General features: G+C 43.0%; 1 protein-coding gene and 1 long non-coding RNA gene across 2 annotated transcripts in view; both read left to right on the top strand.

Annotated features, from left to right (window-relative positions):
• LOC121029922 (uncharacterized) overlaps positions 1-12,682 on the top strand; it is a 28,189-nt gene extending 15,507 nt beyond the window's left edge. The window contains exon 4 of the long non-coding RNA XR_005789978.1: positions 11,459-12,682. This is a non-coding gene — a long non-coding RNA (uncharacterized LOC121029922). The remainder of the gene's footprint in view (positions 1-11,458) is intronic.
• A 4,726-nt stretch (positions 12,683-17,408) lies between these two features.
• Positions 17,409-18,942, top strand: RFPL4B (ret finger protein like 4B). Its single transcript, XM_040474419.1, has one exon. The coding sequence runs from the start codon at positions 17,520-17,522 to the stop codon at positions 18,330-18,332; it is 813 nt and encodes a 270-aa protein (XP_040330353.1). The 5' UTR covers positions 17,409-17,519; the 3' UTR covers positions 18,333-18,942.
• Positions 18,943-20,981: the final 2,039 nt, after the last annotated feature.

Here is a 20,981-nt window from a genome sequence, read left to right on the forward strand (position 1 = left end):
AAGTCATAAATTTTGTCTCTTATCCCGGTAACTAAGATTCTTCCTTTACAGTGCCGCCCACTCCTTCTTCTTTTTTCAAAGAGTTTGGATAATGAACAATCACTTTCTAAATTCTCAAGTTCAAAAATCTCTCAGTGGAGGAAAAACCGGGAGGTTTTGAGTAAATCTCCAAAGGCCGGACGGATCCTTTATAAACATGCTTGGAAATTTCAAGATTCGCAAACACCTCATGAATATACTGCCCTAACCTGATCTAAAGACTCTGGCACCAAAACAGGTCAACAATTCTTTACTTCTTATCTTTAGTACTTTAAATATTTTAAAAGGTCAACTCGTATTCTTTCGTTCTTTTTAAGACCATTGTTCAAAGATAGAGTGAACCGGTAAATACCGTTGAGGTCCGCTTTTAAACACAATGGCTCAGTTTGCCCTGAACCTAATTCTGAGGACACAGTTAGACAAATCCAGATGGACCAAGTGGCATGGACTTAACAAAATGTCAATGTCCTGGGGAAAAAAAAAAAAAAAGTGGTGCCGGTGGGCTGTTCTGGAATAAAGGAGATTTAAGAGATATGACAAGCAAATGGAATATAGACTCCTGCACCTCGGTTTTTTTTCTTGTGATAATGATATTGTGATTATAAAGAATTCCTTCACTCGTAAGAATCACATGCTCAAGTATTTAGAGGCAAAATGTCTTGATAGCTCCAACTTATTATTTTTTTAATCAGTAAAGACAGAGATAAAGAAGGAGAGAGCGAGAGAGAGAGAGGGAAAAGGAGAGAGAGAGAGGAGAGAGAGAGAGAGAGAATGTTAAACAAGCAAAGAAACTCCAGCACTCAGAAATTGGACTTCTGATGAAAGACTGTAAGCATCTTTGCCTCTGGTTGTATAAGACCACCAGTCATATGAGAGTAGGTACAACTCTTGACTTCTTGTGGGAAGATTATTCGCATTTTAGTTGATTTCACTTACAGCTTGATTGATTTGGAGTTCACATTGGAAAAACTCCCTATTGCTTATTGTTCAAGGCCAGGCACGTCCATAAGCTCACCATTTGGCTGCCAAGCCTCCACTATTCCTGTGTGTTCTAAAGATCTGCCTTGACTCCGGCTTCCATTCAAGCTCCATTCAAGCTAGCAGGAAGAGCTTTACTCTCTGAAAAGGTGTGTCAGAGCAGAAGAATTTTCTTACAGATATCCCTTCTAGAAAGATCCCAAATTCGTTTCTCTCAATTGATTTTTCAATTTCTACACCCATCTCATCATATTTTTAATTTAATTTGCAAATAAAATGGCATTTGCATTTTCTTGAGTAACCTTGTCCCTTCAATTACCTCTCATTTCCATTTCTAGAATCTCAATTATGTTATGATATGACGTGCCACAATTGCATTGTAAAAAGTCATGAACCATGATAATAGGGAGGCTATTCATGAAGATATTCCCTCACTGTCTATTCACACTAAGGGCCTGATTCATAAATTTGAAAGAAAAATTCCATGATGATGTGAGCTCGTGGAGAATCTTTGTTTTAATAGGTCAAATAGCCCAGGGTACGGGGCATGTTCACATGTGGGAGTTTTTCAACACGGCTGTTAAAGCAAGCCTTTGGGGCTTCTTACTTTAAAAAAATATCAAAAGTAGTTCGATAAAAATTCACTTTCTAAAAAACAAAGGACCCTCAGTCCCAAATTTGACCATTCTATTCTTTTTCTGACTCATTGTTTTTGAGTACCTGACAGCACATGGGTCTATAAAGACTGATTTTCAGCAGCTCATTGGCAAGGTGGACAATTTCAAAGCTTTGCTCCAACTCTTTAATATCTTTGAAAGACTCACCTCTTCATTGCTCAGTCTTTCACCACTTGTGCTTGAAGCACCAATATTCTTTTCTCAAAATCCATTCTGTAATTCAGTTAACTTCAGTTGGAAATTTGGCATTGCTATGCTGGGCATCGTGTTGCACAAGGTAGGGGAAAGATGAAGGAGTACGATGTGCCCTCCTGGCTTCAAAGGAGAACATGACCATCAGGGAGTGGAAGATACACGTACACACTATTCTTACCTTAGCTGTAGTGTGATACGTTGCATATGCGAATGATAAACGAAATCTCGTTCTGGTTTCTTTCATTACTCCAGCATAATTAAAGGCTTCTTCCTCATGATTCAAATGCTGTCCACCCTTCACCAAGAGTGGTGCACATTGTATGATGGTTAGTTGGGTTACCAGCGTAAAATGTGAGTTTCCTGACATTTCATTTAATACTTTAGCACCTATCAAGCTTTGTGGTATATAGTAGGGCCTTGAAAATTGTTGCATAAAGTGAATGGATGGATGGATAAGTGACGATCACCAAGAAAACCTGGATGCCTATAAATTCTTCCACGATCAGATCGATACAAGTTTCAGGGTTTGGAGGCTTTTGATTTCAATATGTTTCTGATATTGCTCTGTGAACCCAGGGATAAAATCCCTATGGTAAGGACAAGGAAAAGGAATTCAATTGTTTCCTCTCTCTCTATTTTTTACTACTACTTTTCTTCATTTGTAACAAATTGAATACTACAACAAGTCTTCAACTCTACAATCACAATTTTAGAAATTAACTTCTATACCTCTACTCTGCACTTGTTCGGTGTCTGGTCCAGTTTTATAATTTTCTTACCAATTCCCGGTAGGACAAAACCTATCCTAGGTCAGCAATTCAATTCCGGGACCACAGAGTTCTTCACTCATCTCTAGTCATTTGTAAGGAGATTGTACCTCAGTACCCATTAGGAAGTAGAAATAAAGTCTAGATTCAATGGACATACTGTTTCCAGCGCTACAAAAGAAACATTGAAATGGTTTTTTGAATATAAAGACCTTTAGGTCCATCTGATTACTTGGACAGGAGAGGGAAAGATTAACTCACTTTCAAACTACTTGAGTTTAAAGTAATGTTGTTATAGAGAATAATGTGTAATATAGAGACGGCTTCAGTTAAGTATCAAGAAGTCAAAGCTATTAAATGGCTTGTAAATCTTGGTACTCAAAACAATGAATGAGTGGTAAAGAAAGCAAGAAAAATACACTTTTTCTTCCTTGAGAAGACGTTAAGGAAATGGCAACGAATCTATAAATGCCACTGGTGACTTCTGCCTCTTCTTGGTAGGCATTTAAATGGCTTGAGTGGCAATTAAAGGTGCTTTACACACATTATCTATAATTCTCCACAAGACTGTGCATGAAGCTCTATTTCCCCTAGCTTACAGATAAACAAACTGAGTCTCAGAAAGGTTCAATAACTGGCTTTAGGGAGACACACCTAGAAATGAAACCCAGATCTATCACTCTCCATGAATACAATATCTACATGAACTTAAGAAATTTGTTAATAAAATGAATGTCTGACATTGACCTAATGATAGCATTGAGCGGTATACCAAGCTTGAAAGATGGTAGTGTAGCTTCCACGTTAAACCAGGTCTGACTTCAGCATCTCCAGCTTCAGGATGGTTCTTCAGTATGAGAATGGGCCACCATTCTTCCTCAACAAGTCTTTCCATTCTTCCCATTCTTCCTCAACAAGTCTTGTCTTAATGCAAATCGCAAGATCAGATCTATGTCCCTGAGTGAACTTAAGTTTTGTTTGCTTTTTTGTTTTGTTTTAATCTCAGTAACGCTGGAAGTTTTAGCTTTCCTCTAACTGTTAGTAAAATGTTTTAGGCATGTTACAAGAATTTCCGATAGACATTACTAAGAGACGTATATATTTTGGAGATCCTTCCTAGTGCACGTGAAATTCTCGAGGCTGTATCTTTTGTTGGATGTAGGGTCATTCGTGTATTAATTATTTGCTGTATAATTATTCATTGGAGATGTATTTATTACCCTCTGTATGTCAAATGTTATACCAGCTACAGGATAGGCCACATAATTTGCAGGTCTTAGTTCAAAATAAAAAAAAGTGTTCAAAAACGAAGAATTTTAATATAGCAACAGCAGAACATTAAGTCAGGCGTAAAGCCCTTCTCAGTCTTCCATACAATTGCATAGATCGGGCATCTCTAAAGCTGACCCTGGCTAGGTGCTCAGGATATAAAGGTGAGTAGAAACTGCTCTTGACCTCATGGAACTTATGGTCTACTAGGAGAGACAGATTAGAAGCAATCACATCAAATATTTTGATTATTTGGCAATAATAAAAACAGTATTAATAATAATTCCATATTAAGTACTCCAAAGGGGTTGGGGGGGGGGGGGAGATTCTATGAGATAATTTATCCAAGGAATGGGACTTAGGCCTGGGTTCTGGGAAAGCTTTACAGAAGTTATGTTTAAAAGACAAGAGAAATAAACTAGGGATGAAGGGAAGGAGGAGTCCCTCAGGCAGAAAAAATATTTCATCAGTACTTGCTCAGGGGCTAGGGGGAGGGGCTTAGCCCATCCTAGAATTGGATGAAGGACCCTGTATATGGGGGGGAAAGGGAAAGGGTGGTGGGAGTCAAGACCGCAGAGGTAGATAGTTCCCAGATGCTGGCCAGTACCTGGCCTTGTAGGCCTGTGTAAGGATTTTGGTCTTTATCTTAGGGACAATGGGGATCCACTGAAGAGTTGTAACCAAGGAGCAGGCAGTGGTGGGCCTGAGTAACAGAAAGACTGGAAGGGGGCTAGGGTAGATACAGGGCAAGCAGTTAGGCTGTGGTGGTAGTTGGGGCCAGAGCAAGTGGTAGCTTAGCCTAGGATAAGGGCCGAGGTGGTGGGGAGATGTGGCTGGCCTTTAGAGATGAGGGCTTGGGGCAAGCACGTGCAGAAGGGAGGGTTTCGGCTGAACTTGCAGGAGCATGATACCGGCAGATGTTTAAAATTAGGGGCCCAAATGACATTTTGCTTGGCCTTGCTCCTCCTAGAAACTATTCAGAAAAATGGGATAAATACATATTTGGAGCATGAGAAAGGATGAAAAACTTCCCTCTTCTACTAACCCGTCTCTCTGTGGGGGAGAGAAAAACTGGTGACTGTTTAGTCTCTTGAGTAGGGAGAGCAGTGGGTGGTCGAAGTTAGAGGTCCGAAGCCTCCCCTACGTCTCCAGAAGCGGGTTTGTCCCACACTGTTGGATTAGTCCGGAGGGGGAATGGATGGCCTGAAGAGGTGAAGTGCAGAATTTTTGCTGTATTTTCCTTTACCGACGCTACAGCAGTGCCTTCGTGACTCTCAGCTCTCCTTGCGAAGGGAGGTCTGGCCATTTCTGGAAGATCTGTAGAGCTAGGAAGCCCCGAAAGCAGGTCTTTCTTGTAAAAGTTCTCTAATTAAAACTGGCTGCCAAAACCCGGCACAGAGCAAAACAAGCCATTTCTTTGATATAATTAATTTAAAAAATCATAGCGGAGCCCTCTCAGTCTTTTGGGCTGAGGAACAAGAGGGTGAGCATCATCATAGCAGGAGTCCCCTCTTTCCAATGCCTTTGCTCTCCTCCCGATTTAGCTGCTGTGATTCCTACTTCTTTTCAGATGCTCCTTTCCCGGGGCCGAATTCTCACCTACTCCAAGGATCATCCTAAAACGTTATTCTCCCCAGGGTAATTTTTACAAGCCCATGCTTGTTATAGCAGGAAAAAATGTATTTGGAATGGTGGCATTTCAAGCTCTCTGCCAATGCACAGTGCCTTCAGCCGTTTGCCAAATCCTTGCAAAGCTGGTCCTACCGCGGGTCACTAGTTATCAGGTCACTAGTCGTGCGTCCATCACGTACTAAGTACAGACTATAATTACTTAGTAAATCCTATTAAAATGAAGCCCACCAGTATTCATGTGTAGTAATATCCGTGGTCTGGCGAACTATGTCCATAATGAAATCCTATTTGAATTTCGCAATCTCTTTCCCCACTGACCTATCGGAATCGCTAACAAGCTCCAGTAACAAGCCCGTTAGTGACAGATCGGTGTTACGCATTATTTCCTTTCTTTTGGCCTCACTTGCAGAGAAATGAGCAGAAGTTAGATACCAAGAGGAAAAATTAGAGAGGATGGAGCAAATATAGGCTTGTTGATCTTCGAAAAATTGATGCCTGGCAACATCGGAAGAGCAAGAAACTCAAGACCTGCGTGAATATTTTCTTTTAGTAGACATCATTCGGTCCTCTCAATAAGGGTTGATGCTTTGGGATTTATTATAAAAAACACCAGAATGCTTGTTGTTAAGTTCTCTGTGATGCTGAGAAAAGTGATTATAAATTTTATAAACTGATTTCCCCTCAGCGAGGCAATGTCTTGGCTAATTTTACTCCACTGCTTCTAAAACCATCATGCTACAAATCTCGATGAATCTAACTGCGTGAGGGTGCAGATCTCATTTGCATTTATTGCTACTATTCATAAAACTTCCCACAAGCGCAAGGAAAGTGATGCCCATTGCCTGGTTTCCTGCTGGCCATCGTCAAGGCTAGGATCATGAATAATGAAGTCTGGGGCTGCAGTTCCCACAGAGACGCGGTAGATGGCAGTGTGCAACACAGATTCCTGAGCTTGTGACCTCCATAGCCGGGCAGATGACTGGGAAGAGATTGCATCTCTGGACCTGAATGTTGTTTTTTTCCAGCCCAGCCAGAGGAAGAGGTTGTCCTCCTAGGAAATGATGTCTCTGCATAAACTTGGTTTTGCTGAATCAGTAAACTGCAGTTCTTTTGAACTGCTCTGACCCCCAAGAATGTTAAGCTTCTTTAATTTAAGTCTGCAAAGAATCTGAACCTCAAAACTCTTCTTCAATGCATGGTGTAATCTTTTGGTTATACGATGTGCTGACCTTCCCATGCTTCATATTTTATTAATCCCTAAAACAAGATCATTCTGGGCAAGCTATAGATAAGCCCTCTGGACATTTCATAAGTACGTGCTGAGTACACTAGGACTTTGTGGTTTGACTTTTCAGCATCATGAGGAGCCTAATTTGAGCAGTCAGCGTCGACTGTGTTTTCTTTGGTTATTTTTAAAGCATTTATATATTTTTGCATATTCCCCCCAATAGAATGCTCATTTTTCAGTAGTCCCGAAAGGTACTTAAGGCAAGTAAAATTTCTGATTACAGAAGAGATAGGCATCGAGTTTTGTTGAAGATTTAGAAACTGTGATTACTTCGTTCATAAGCAAAGAAACCCTTTTTAATATGCTGCTCATTATTAAACACTAGCAAAGGAGACCTTAGTTGACATCAGTAACAGATATTTTTAAAAAGGACATTTCCCTAGAATAGGAGCTCCTAGAGGAAAGGAGAAATGTTATATGTAAATCATGTGCAGCACTTAATTACACTGAGATTTAATAATTTAAGTAGACATGCACCCATGCTCATGCTTTCCTAACCTTTCCTTCTGTCTGGATTTGTGTCCTGGGACTGGGGGCTTTGCTCCGACCTCTGTCTTGCAGCGTGTGTGGCCTGCCTGGCCTTTCCCACCTGGACAAATATGCTACATCATATTTATTTTTCCAGATCTCTTTGTCCATTTAGATTTCAGACCTCCGCAGTCTCCCAGAACACCTAGCTTTGGCTTTTCCTGAATTGACTTCCTCTGCCGGCACACAGGGCCCAGTGAGGCTGAAATGCTAGGTATTCTCAGAGTTGCCCCAGTGCACCGAAGGCCTTTGGATTATGGGATTATGTTGCTGATTGCAGGGGTCCCTTTCCTCAGTGGCTCCGAAATAATCTCTTTTGGGGATTGCTCTTCCCCTTCCTCTAGATGCTGGTGTTTCTCAGAGTTCTGCCCTAGGCCCTCCTTCCCCATACCGTACGGCTGTCATGGGCAATGCCCCAGCTACCATTTACACGTACCGCGTAACACAAATCCCTTCCACGCCCATGTCTGTAGCCCAGATCCTTCTCCTGAGCTTCAGAACTGTAGATGTCTCACATTTATAGAGACACTTAGATGTCTTGCTATAGCAGGCGCATGGGGTAGAATAGTTAGTCCGTTATTTGGGGTAGGACAACATGAGTCAATCAATAAATTCACTATGAACTATCAGTCCACAATACTTGTTAGACACTTTATTGTGGAGAGCCCTAAATAATTGGAATTCGTTTAGAGTGAGAGGAGGGCTTGGTTAGAAAAGTAAAGCTACACGAATCACTTCCATTTGATTCACATAGGATAGATGAGTTGGCATTGCTTTCAAAGGTCTTTGATTTTGGGGTGCCTGAGTGGCTCAGTCGGTTATGTGTCGGACTTCAGCTCAGGTCACGATCTCGCGGTCCGGGAGTTCAAGCCCCGCGTCGGGCTCTGGGCTGATGGCTCGGAGCCTGGAGCCTGCTTCGGATTCTGCGTCTCCCCCTCTCTCTGCCCCTCCCATGCTCATGTTCTGTCTCTCAAACATAAGTAAACGTTAAAAAATAAAATAAAACTTCAAAGGTCTTCGATTTTAAGAAATAAACATTAAATGGCATGAGGGTTCTGAAAAGAGGATGTCCAAAAACAGCCAAATCTGTTGTCTTCTGTCATCTATATGTAGACGTGGTTAAAAAAGTATATGGGTGACTAACAGCCCATTATACACCACAAAGTGCCTTGTTTACTTCTCGACCTTACTTACCTTCTCATATATTTGTCTTACCTCCCTTCCTTATATTGTAACATATAAATTGTCAGCTGGGTCATTCCTGTGTTTTGGATCCCCTTAGTATTTAGCAGAGTATCTTAAGCTAGTAGATACTCAGTGGATGTTTGTGTGCAAGGCTTAAAGTGTTGCTGGCTCTTCTGAAGCAGGACAGTTGTCTTGCTTAGTTTATTTGGCCCTACCTCATGACGATGGGCATCATGCTGCTAAGACACCGTGCTGTGTTTAAATGATAACGAATTGAACGATTGGACTGCATAATTCATCCTATGTTGTGTTCGCAGGACTGTGCTGACTTTGTTAATTAGTCATTACCATTTCTTGTTTGGCAATGATACCATGCTAAAGAATTCACTAATAGAATTGTAGAAGACAAACAAACAAACAAACAGACAGACAAACAAAAACCTAAAAAGTTAATGCCCAGGCATTCAAGTAATAATAAGGTCATTTAGAAATATGTGTCACACCTCTCTCTTTAGTTAGGTGATAAACTATCAAAAAGATGCAAACAAATGGCAGAAAATATCGACAGGATCCAGAATTTTCAATCCCTAGATCAGATCTGATGAGTTACTATGACGATCAAGGCAGCACAGATTTATAGTTCCAGAAGCTAAAAGAATTAAATTAGTGGCTATTTTAATCGGACTTCAATTGTATTGGATTGTATGCATAAAATAGAGACATCACAAGATACTGATCTGAGCAGGATAGATGTTGATTTCGGTCTCATGTGAAAGATGACTACAGGTAGGCCACCAGGGAGGCTTCGTAACAGTGAGGGCACTTGGCTTGATAGAGTCTTAAAGTCATCGTCTGTGAGCTTAAGATGATGACAGCAGGTGCCTTCCAAAGAGCTACAAGAATTCCACGCTGGAAAACAGGTGAAGTCCTTAGAAAAATGCCTGCCAGAAAGCAAGTGCTCAGAGGGTGTGATTTATTCAATGTGAGGGAACCGCAGATGAGTCAAGCAACCGCATGAGTAAACGGAGAACCAGCACTGGGGTCACGCATAAGGAAGGATGCAGGAGGGTAGTACAGGAGGATATAACAGGGGCTTCTGCACTGGCCTCGACCACACTCCCCTCTAGAACTGACCCCCCAGCTGTGTCTGAATGATGGGTGAATAGGCGTTGTCAGGGTGGCTAGATGGGGCTGGTTCCAGTTAGAGGGAACCGACTGTTCTGAATTGTGGAGGAGCACAGGGAAGGAATGAAAGAAGGATGTATGTCGACATTCGAGAGGATGAGGCTGGAGAGAGGGGCAGAGGCCAGGAAGCCATGGTAGGGGCTTTGGCGTGTCTCCGAAGACGGATGGACAGCCACCAAAGAAGATGAACCGGTGGAGGGGGGCGTTACCAAGCCTGGATCGCTCCCTTGTTTCCTGGGCCGGACTGGTAGTCTCTGACCTCTGTGAGGCTGAGCAGCTGCTGGCAGGACTGCAGGCAACTCGCCTTGATGTACCTCTACTCCCAGGACGGGTGTGTGTGTGGGGGGGTGAAACACAACTTGTTGTGAGAGATCTGCAGGCTCTATTTGATAATACATCGAGCGTCAGCTAATTAGGTGGAGAGGAAATTTATTTTGACTCCGACTTCCTCACCTCCGCAAAAATATTTTGACAGTCCGAACCCGGAGGAGAAAACATATGGGTAATCTGAAAACACTTCTAGTTGGCTCTGGAAACCCCGAGAGAGCAACAGCTCGAGGGGCAGGGTCACATGTGTGTGTGCGCTCCGGCACACTCACCGCTCACTCACATTCACACTGTCTCCCTCCAGCCTTTGCTCAGCATCTGGGACCTTCGAGCTGGGAGGAGCGTGGGCCCATTTGGGGTCACTAAGCGCTACTCCTTTTTTTTTTTTTTTTTTTTTTGAGGGTGGGTGGCCTAAGGTCATTGACACATAGAGACCCAAGTTAGAGCTTGTTCTTTTCACAGGTAATTTGCCGCAGATAAAGACCTCTGTTGCCAGTTCTTATACAGAAAGGAACACACGTCGTGAATAAGCCACATGAACATTCCCTTTTTTTCCTCCCAATTTTGGGCAAATAAATAAATCAATAAATGAAAACCCTTCAAAGGAACAAAAAACATGAGGCCCATTAATAGGATGAGAGTAGAGGTTACATATCAAAGGTATAACTATGGAGTCCAATGGTCCCTTTTTGTAGTCTGTTTCTGAAAATTAGTGCGAAACTGGGACATTCTGCCCGCAGGTCTCCCCCTGCTTTAGGGGGAGCAAATGTTACACCATTTTGCTTTTATAAAAGACCTACCTTAGTACCTGTCTTCGCTAACTGAAAGCAATGCAAAGAGAATTTGCACTTTGACCGAAAAAAAAAAAAAATGTGGAAGCGAAGATAGCATTCAGCGTTTGACAGGAACCATTATACAGGCAGCGCGCGCTGGGGCAGCGGAGTGGCGCCACCAAGCGCCTCACCCAGGAATTACACCCAGCATCTCAGCGTCCAGCTGCCAGAGCTTTGAAACAGCGTGGTCGCATCTGGGCTTTTTCTTGTTTTATTTTCTGCATCCATTGGCAACATGTATCCTAAGGTATCCGAAATGCCTAAGAGGTTATTAAATGTTGAGTCTGGGGACACTCAAAAAAATGTCCATCTAAATCAATGGAGATTGTTGCTTCGCTTTTACACCATTTCAGCTTAGGGAAGTTTTCATAGGAACCTTCTACTTTTGGATGGTGGGGGAAACCTGTTCTCTAAAGTGCCACAAATATTCTCTTTATGGGGTTTGCCAGGTTTGTAATATAGGCTCCCTTTGAAGAGGAGAGTGTGGGAACTCTATTAGCAAATTCTGGCGACATTACTAATTCAGAGACGTGCCCTCCACCTTCTCCCATTTAGACAGACGGGTCCACTTTAATGTGACCAGGCAGCCAAGAGCCAGGGAGGACGAGGTTTGGCGAAAAGAGGAGGCTGCAAACCAGAGAAAGCCCAGCGCCAGCGGAAGGAAGCTCTCTGTGAAAAGCCGCCCCACTGTAGCTGCTGCCTTTTGAAAAATACAAACGGTGTTTGGAACGAATACATCATCTCCTTGCAGGGATCTTAGACTCCTGATCGGGCTGACTGTGCCCGGCTCCCCCATCAATGGCTGTATCTTATCTAACTAGCAAGTGTGAAAGTCGATTTCTTTTTTAATCAGGGAGCTATGGAAACAAGCTTATTTTGTGATTTAGTCTTAACTCACGGAAGCACTAATGATCATTAAAAATGACGCTAAAGCTTAAAAAAATACACACATTTTTGATCTGTTGTCACGAGGATGCTAAGATATTACACACAAGTGACTTCAAGTATTTTCAGCACTTGAACATGAAAAATGACATTTCTTACTAAATTCAGCATTACAGTAGTTATGAGGAATCTGGGAATTAAAGTATTTCTGGGGAAGATATATTTCTCCCAGCAGATAAAGTCTCAGCAACAGCCACAATTAGAGCGGGCTGAAAAATGTAAACTCAGTGAGCAGTGATGCTTTTTGTGACAAATGGTCTGCTGAGGGCCTGATAGATGTTAATGATAGAAAAAAAAAACCTGGTTTGGCATTGTTATTGCAGTTGAATAGTTTAAGAAGAAAAAAAATGAAAAGAACCTTTCTATGATTGGGCAGGAAAGAAGAAAAACATTTCATATTTAGCTACATCGTATGAATTAGTTCTGAGACTACAGAAGCCACACGAAAAAGACCGTTGGGTTCATCGTTGGGGTCTTTGGTGGCCAAGAAACTAAGATTTGGAGCTGCCGCTTGGAGTTATGAAATTGGTTGAGAAGCAGTGGACTTCCTTTTTCCAATTAAGTATCTGTGGGAAGCCAAATATTCTTTACAGGGTTCAACCAAAACAACGTATCGCGACAAATCAAGCAGATGCAGATGTGAGAAAGCAGCCGTATTTGTTGATTAGGAATTATAGAGGTTTTCAAGCACGCAAAATAATGACACTCTTCCACCTTAATTGTATTTTTTTGGTTGTTCTGGAAACTACTTATTGTCTATAAAGCCATGTCATTTATGTTACCATATAATAGTTTTGTTATTTTAAATGTGTTAAATAAATCTTTAGAAATGTTTGCAGTTTTCATGTGTAATACTGTAAACACGGAGAAGTATAATTTGTATAAACAGGAAGTTTTTGGGGATTTGCAGTTACGTTTAAGAGTGGAAAGGAGCTTATGATGAAACCCTTTTAAAAATGTCAGACCCCCGCTATAGATATTTAACTCATGGAAATGGAGACAGAAACTGGGTAAAAAGAGAGAAAAAAGCTGGTCAATTGGCTTTGCAGCAAGAGCAGGAACGCTGAGGAACGGGAGGTTATTCAGAATGTGTGTATCTCAGGGAGAGGGTTTATTCTTACTTTCCCTCAACTACCGGAATTCATTGACCTTTCATCTCCCTTTTGTTTGATTATTGTGTCATAGTTCTCCTTCATTATGAATTTTACTGCTTCTTCTACTTCAGTTTTTCTTTTAGAGAGTGTGAGTAGGAGAGATGGGCAGATGGAGAGAGGGAGAGAGAATATTTTTTTCTTTTTCAATGTTTATTTATTTGTTTATTTATTTAATTTTGAAAGAGAGAGAGAGAGAGAGAGAGAGAGACAGAGCAAGAGAGCAAGGGAGCTTGTGAGTGGGGGAGGGGCAGAGAGAGAAGGAGACACAGAATCCTAAGCAGGCTCCAGGCTCTGAGCTGTCAGCACAGAGCTTGCGGCGGGGGTGGAGGGGGGGCGGGGGCAGGGCTCGAACCCAGGGACCCCCAAATCATGACCTGAGCCAAAGTGGGACGCTTAACTGACTGAGCCACCCAGGCGCCCCAGAGAAAGAGTCTTAAGCAGACTCCATGCTCAGCGCAGAACTCAATGGGGGTTGGGGGGAGGGGAATGCATCCTACAGCCCTGGGATCATGACCTGAGCTGAAATCGACAGACGCTCAACAAACTGAGCCACCCACGCACGCTTCTTCTACTTCTTACATAAACGTTATATAATTTATTGTTTAAACTGGGACAGATTGGAAAGTAAAAGGGGATGTTACTAATAATTATGGTGGGGTAACAGGCTTACCTGGTTGCTATCTCTCTCATCCTGTCCGATAACCGTCCCCGAAGAGCAGAATCACCGAGTCCAAGGATATGGAAACTGTTCTAGATCCTGGTCTCACTCAAAACAGTTTCAGAGATGATAACACCAATTATTACATTAGCCAAGACTTCATTAGATTTCAGCAGTGCGCTTCTGTATTTGATCTCCAAAATATTTTGTTTTTTAAAGTTGAGCTCTGAAATTAGAGAATCTCATTTGCATGGCAGTAGGTTTGTTAGTTTAACTCGGAGGATAACTGCTGGAAAATCTTGAATGTGACTTCAGACCAACATCTTGCGCGCGGAGGAGGGTTGCTTGAGTTTACTTGGTCAGGTTGAGATAATCCAATCTTTGGGGTGGAGACAATGACCCTGCGTGTGGGTGGAGACTATGTCATAGGAACTATATAAGGCCAGAATCTCTTGAGCTCAAACTCACTTTAGAGAGAAGCTAAGGCTAGGAGACGTGGAGGTGTAGACTTTGGACCTACGAGATGGCTGCAATTGTCTAAATCAGTGTAAGTAGTCTCTTCCCTCTGTGCTATTTCCACTGTCCTATTTCTCTCTCTTTCGCTACGAGTTATCTTTTAAATGCTTTTATCTTTAGATTTCTGGAGTCAGTCTTATCCTGTGTCAGGGAACTTTTTCCACCTTCTACTCTAATATTGTCAGTTAAATTTTTACTTATTAACTTCAGGTGGGTTTTTTTTTATGCATAGAAGTGTTTTTTATTATTATTATTTGAATACATATATATATTCTTAAAATTTATTTATTTTGAGAGAGAGAGAGAGCACAAGCCGGGGAGGGGAAGAGAGAGAGGGAGAGAGAGAATCCCAAGCAGGCTCTGCCCTATCAGCACGGAGCCCGATTCAGGGCTTGGACTGCAAACCTTGAGATCACGACCGGAGTTGCAGTCAGATGCTTAACCGACTGAGCCAGCCAGGTGCCCCCCGCATACATGTATTTTTATGTGTTTTCAATGCCAAATGTATGTGTTTTAAAAGGGTTCCTTTTTATTTTCTAGCATTATTTCTTAAAGCTGTTTCTGGGTTTTTACTTAAATATATTTATCAATTTTTTTTTCCAAATGTTTATTTAAATTCCAGTTAGTTAACACACAGTGTCATTTTAGTTTCAGGTTAGAGTTTAGTGATTCGTCCCTTACGTACAACACTCAGTACTTATCACAAGTGCCTTCCTTAATCCCTATCGCCTGTTGAACCCATTCCCCTACCCACCTTCCCTCCAGCAACCCTCAGTTTGTTCTCTGTCACTGAGGGTCTGTTTCCTGGTTTTCCTCCCTCTCTTGTTTTACTCCTGTGTTCATTTGTTTTGTTGCCATTTGCAATGGCGTGATGTGGATGGAGCTAGAGAGTATTACACTAAGGGAAATAAGTCAGAGAAAGACAAATACCATAGGATTTCCTTCAAATGTGGAATTTAAGAATTGCTACTTTTAATAGCTGTATTATAATTAACAGAATTATTTCATTATCTTTATATGATTAGATTGTTTCTGATTGTTTGGAGTCATAGATAACACGGATAAGGACTTTTTACAAATGCAGTATTTTTTTTTTCTTTTGTTAATTTTTTTCTTGCATGTATTCCAAGGTGGGTTGGGCAAGCTCTTTTAGATTGTAAGCACCATATTTAATTTGCCTTAAAAAGTCAGGTTTTGGGGGGTTCCTGGGTAGCTCAGTTGGTCAAGCGTCCCACTTTGGCTCAGGTCATGATCTCACGGCCCGTGAGTTTGAGCCCCGCATCTGGCTCTGTGCTGACAGCTCAGAGCCTGGAGCCTGCTTCAGATTCTGTGCCTCTGTCTCTCTCTGCCCCTCTCCCGCTTGTGCTCTGTCTCTCAAAACTAAACATTAAGGAAAAAAATTCAGGTTTTTGGAAAGTGTGATGGGGATTTAAAGAAGAGGTGTATCTCTTTTCTTTTATTAAAATTTTTTTAACATTACTTATTTTTGAGAGACAAAGAGAGGCAGAGCATGAGCAGGGCAGGGGGAGAGAGAGAGGGAGACACAGAATCTGAAGCAGGTTCCAGGCTCTGAGCTGTTTGTGAGCAGAGAGCCTGACACGAGGCTCGAACTCTCAAACTTTGAGACCATGACCTGAGCTGGAGTCGGATGCTCAACCGGCTGAGCCACCCAGGTGTTCCCCCCGCCCCACCCACTCTTTTTAACATTTATTTATTTATTTTGAGAGAGAGAGAGTGTATGTGTGTCTGTGAGCGTGATGAGTGGGTGAGGGGCAAAGAGAGAGAGGGAGAGAGAGAATCCCAAGCAGGGTTCTAACTGTCAGCTCTGTTATTGCAGAGCCCGTCATGGGGCTTGAGATCATGACCTGAGCTGTGAGATCATGACCTGTGAGATCATGACCTGAGCTGAAGTCAAGAGTCAGATGCTTAACCATCTGAGCCACCCAGGTGCCTCAGGAAGGAGCGTATCTCTTGTCACTCAGCCAGGCCCAATCAGACTGGAATGCCATCCAGGAACTGGAAGACTTCCAAAGACTCCAAGTTCCTTGTGGGCAGATGTCCTGTCTATCGTTACATATGTCTGTATCCCCAAAGTCTAGTGAAGGGTGGGAGCATGGAAAGTTCCTAGTAAGTATTTGTTGGATGAACATGAGGAAACGTGTTCCAGGATGTTCTAGCAACCGAGTTTTTCTGGGCTAGCCTCAGGAGTGCCCATTCCTTCCTACTCTGTCCCTCTGTGGTAACAATGGCGTGGCTCATGTTTTTGTCTCTGATTCTGTTACTTCAGCCACGACTGACCGTGTGGTTTGTGAATTCTCAGGAAGAAGTTCTGTTAGTTATTATTCAGTATAGGCCCTTTTTCAAGAAGAGTCCTCCGTTCACACTGTCTCACCGGCACTGACTAGCCTTAAGCGGGGCTGTCTTTGGGTCAGGGGCCCAACTTGTTCCAAGCCCTCACTCAAAGTACACAACCTTTGCAGGAAGGCCCAGGAGGTGTCTCTAGGAGTGAGCTCTGGGAGGAGTGAGCTCCGGGAGGAGCGAGAGGATGCTGTAACTGGAGGGCATCTTCCTTGTCAGGAACACCTTTTTGGCTTGTGTTCAGACATTTATTTTAGAGAAGTTCGTGACAATGGTTATGTTTTTATTCATACTCAAGCCTTATGAGTTTTCTAAGAGTGCTTCAAAGTATTTCATCTGAATGATACTTCATCCTTAAAATTGATTCTGTAATGGGTATCTCAACCATTTTGCAGTGGTTTTCTCTAGTTTTTTACTTACATATGGTGGTTTTCTTTGAAATACTGAGGGCTTCTTAGAGCCACTTTTCTGTGACCGCTTAAGTCGGATTGGCTTTATTTTTATAGTTGGATTTGGATATGCAAATTATTTTTCTTGAACTGCAGGTGACCTACAGAGATTAGAGGCAGAAGCTGGGCTCCCAGATCCTGCTAAAGGCCTCATTGCACTCAGCTCCCACAGAGAGAAGCTGTGGTCAGAGCAGAGAAGACTTTGTCTGGGCGTCTCCACACAGGTCAGCTGCCCCACCTGAAAAGATAATGTCCGCTGTCCTGTCTCTCTTTTGTGATCACCTAGCTTCTCTCAAAGATACATGGTTCCCTGTTTTTCTCACAGATAGTGCTTTTACTATGATTCTCTGGTGATTTAGTGCTGCTTTCCTGTATAAGCTGCAGGAAGATTTATACTATTTAATGTTTGTATTGGATTTAGGTACATCCTGATTATTGAAGAGCAGATTGTGTACTGAAGGCTCCCAATTGCTTTCAGAAGCTAATAAAGGGCAACTTCAGCTCAGTTCACTGCCAAGGAGTGACCTTCAGAGACCATGGCCCAGAGTCTGCAAGAGGAGGTGACCTGTCCGGTTTGTCTGGAAATTTTCTTAAGCCCCATTTTACTCCCCTGTGCACACATTTTCTGCTTTCATTGCGTGCAAAGATGGATGCTAGAACACAGGGATCTGAAATTGACCTGCCCCGTGTGTCGAGGGGTAAGTGACAGCCCCCCTTTGGAGGAATGGCAAATTGGAGCACTATCACTTCTGTTCACACAGCACAGTGCCCTACTGGAGAAAAGTCTGCACGTAAGCAATGAGTTGTTGAGGTTCCGGGAGGATATGACCCTGGATACAAGCACCGCCCACTCCTTCCTCATCCTCTCTGATGACCTCAAGAATGTCCGGTGTGGGAAGATCTGCCGCAACCCAGTGGGAGATCCCCAGAGGTTCACCCACCTGGCCTGTGTCCTGGGCACCCCATGCTTCTCCTCCGGCTGCCATTACTGGGAGGTCGAAGTGGGACAGGCGGAGGAGTGGACCCTGGGGATCTGCCAGGAATCAGTCGACAGAAAGAGAAAGGCCGGTTTCTCCTCCGAGCATGGCTTCTGGTTTATCAGCATGAAAGCAGGGACCATCTCTACCAGCTCCTTCCCAGAAACCAGAATTCCTGCGAGCCCTGAACTCAGCCACGTAGGAATTTTTTTAGATGTCGAGATGGAAGAAATCAAGTTTTTTGATGTGAGAGGTAATGCCCTCATCTATACACACAGTCATCTCTCACGTGTGGAGCCTTTGCGTCCATTCTTCTGTCCTGAGCTGCCTAGAGAAAGTGACAGTGGTGCCTCCCTGAAACTCTGCTCATGAGAAACTCAGCACTTCCTAGAAGATTTCTCAGAGGTGAATGAGACCTTTGACTCGAGAAAGGGCAGAATGACCTGGAGAGAGACCATGTGTGTAGTAGAAAGGTTGTGCCGATTTTTGAAATAGATTTTGTAGACTTTGCAGCTGAATAGTTTTTGGGGTGCATTTTGTAGACTTCATAGCTAAAGAACTATGGGGTCTTAGAGGGTGTTAGTAAGCACCCGAAGCCCCAGTTTTCCTAGTCTTCAAGTGGGGATCATTATATCTCTCAGCCAAATAGCTGTGATGATCAGAGACGATGCTGTGCATTTATTTTGTACGAAATACAAACGGGCCATTTCAGATTGGAAGTTAAATAAAATATTTTGTGGGTAGAGACAATGCCTTTTTCATTATTTTATGCCTTTTCTGCAATTCCTGATAATGATAGCTGTCTGGGAAAGAAGAAGGAAACAGCCAGCATGAGGTATTTTGACATGAAGTTTCAGTGAGAGACAAAAGTACTGGGAAAGAACTACGTTTCTCATTTTTGTTTTCTCCCAAACACAGCTGCCGAAGTTTTCCTGAAAGACAAAACTTGGAGGTGTCTCCAGTTAATCGTGATTCACGTTTGTTCTAATGGGAATTGTCCTTTGCCCATTTCAAGGATTGGCCTCCCATGTGGTTGTCAAAGGGGTATGGTCTTACGGCAGGCACAGAGGTGCCAACAGGCTCAGACAATGTCAAGCTGTTAAGATCCCGAACCTTCTGGAGTAATGAAGGAACGGGGAATGAGGGAAATGAATAATGAGGGAAACTTCGGCCCTTGAGAAGAGTGGACCCCTGGCCTTCCGCCCACCGGGTGCATTTGGGCATGGGAAACCCTTCCTTCTGAGAGGAAAGGACACCTCCCCGCACGCCTGAACTTCAGGCCACTGCTGTTGCTGTGGGAATTCTTATCAACTACATTAAACTGCAGACAGATATTCACCAAAAACTGTTCTCCAGGTTGCTTCTGAATTCATTTTTTTAATGTTAGAATTTTAGAGGTTTTGCAGTTAACTCTCTGAGACGTTTGATGTTTTCCTGTTTGGTCGTGTTTGGTCCTCTCCTGTTCGGTCTGAAACTTGTGCCCCTCTCCCCAACACCGCACCCGCACTGTCTCAGATGGCGGTTTCTCATACCGGACGCTCAAGTGCTCATGTGCTCATGATGGCTCCTTTTCAAACCATTCAGGTCCTTTAGGGTTGTGGTTTTTGTTTTTTGTTTTTTGTTTTTTTTTTGTTTTTTTTTTTTTTTCTAATTTACTTGAGTCAGCCACTTCTGAGGTGACATCTGCTTTGGAAGAGTTGGGTTGGGACATGTTCAGGAATCTGCTTTTGACCTCATTTCCAAAGAAACGGAGGATAGTCAGCTTCCTTCTCTTACCAACTCCACCAGAGTGGGAGGACAGTCCAGGTTTGGTATTTTCCCCCCTTATTTCCTTTTGATCCCTGTGATTTTATTAAGGGGTCTCCTTGCCCTTCTCTGACTCAGGGTCTGCATCCACCCTGATCCACCTTAACAGGTCCTGGTAATATGGAAACAAAAGTTTCCTGAAACGGTACTTATGAGCGATACACTATAATTTTCTCTTTTATTATATTTGATTTGAAAAAAAATGCTGGGCTCACACACATTTGATTTCACAACTGGTCAACAGGTTGAGAGCTGTAGGTTGAAACCCCGGGATGGGCCCTAGGCTTCTAGTCCCTTCCTATGTCCCAGAATGCCAAAGAAAGGGCAGCCCCAGTTTCCCTAAGACCTGAGGTGACAGCTTGTATTGTATTTGCCTATTTCAGGTTCTCTCAAAGACTGTTTGTTTTGAGGGACTTTCTGTCTCTTCCTCACAGAGGTTTAAGTTCCAAGTTCCCTTCATCCCAGCTGATGGACCTGAGTGATTTTTTTCTTCATCAATCATTAGGGGAAAATGCCAGTGGCCAATGATTGACCTGGTTCCTTTCTCCTGTCTGACGGAATATTGTGGCCCGGGGGAAACCTTGAGGGGAATGAGTCACAAGCTCATTCTGTTGTCAGTATTCACCCTTTGCAAAACATTTCACATATCCAACTTTTTTTTTTGTAATGTTTATTTATTCTTGAGAGAGGGAGAGAGTGAGCGGGCGTGCGAGAAAACACAAGCAGGGGAGGGGCAAAGAGAGAGGGAGACACAATCTAAAGCAGGCTCCAGGCTCTGAGCTGGCAGCACAGAGCCCGTCACTGGGTTCAAACTCACGGACCCTGAGATCATGACCTGAGGTGAAGTCAGATGCTTAATCGACTGAGCCACCCAGGCACCCTGCATTTTGACTAGTCTTAGTAATAAAATGATTGTTTGCTATTACTTAGGGGTCCATACAAGAAAGCATCATGGTGTGCCCATCCCTCTCACCCATCTGTGTCAGGTACTTTCCTCCTCTTCCCAATCCTCAGCCAACGCCCCCCCCCCAACTCCTGAGAACCGTAGCATGGATACGAATGCATGTAGACAGTTTTTAAAGGTGCTGGGGTTAGAGGTGGTGTCACTTTGGGGAAAAGAACTCTGGCTGCCCCAAAAAGCAATAGCAGTATGGGAATACATTATAATTAGAAATCCTAATTAGCATAACAGGGTAGTATTAATTATGACCACCC

The sequence above is a fragment of the Herpailurus yagouaroundi genome, unplaced genomic scaffold (assembly GCF_014898765.1).
Source record: "Herpailurus yagouaroundi ecotype Mexico unplaced genomic scaffold, PumYag 139, whole genome shotgun sequence".
NCBI lineage: Eukaryota > Metazoa > Chordata > Mammalia > Carnivora > Felidae > Herpailurus > Herpailurus yagouaroundi.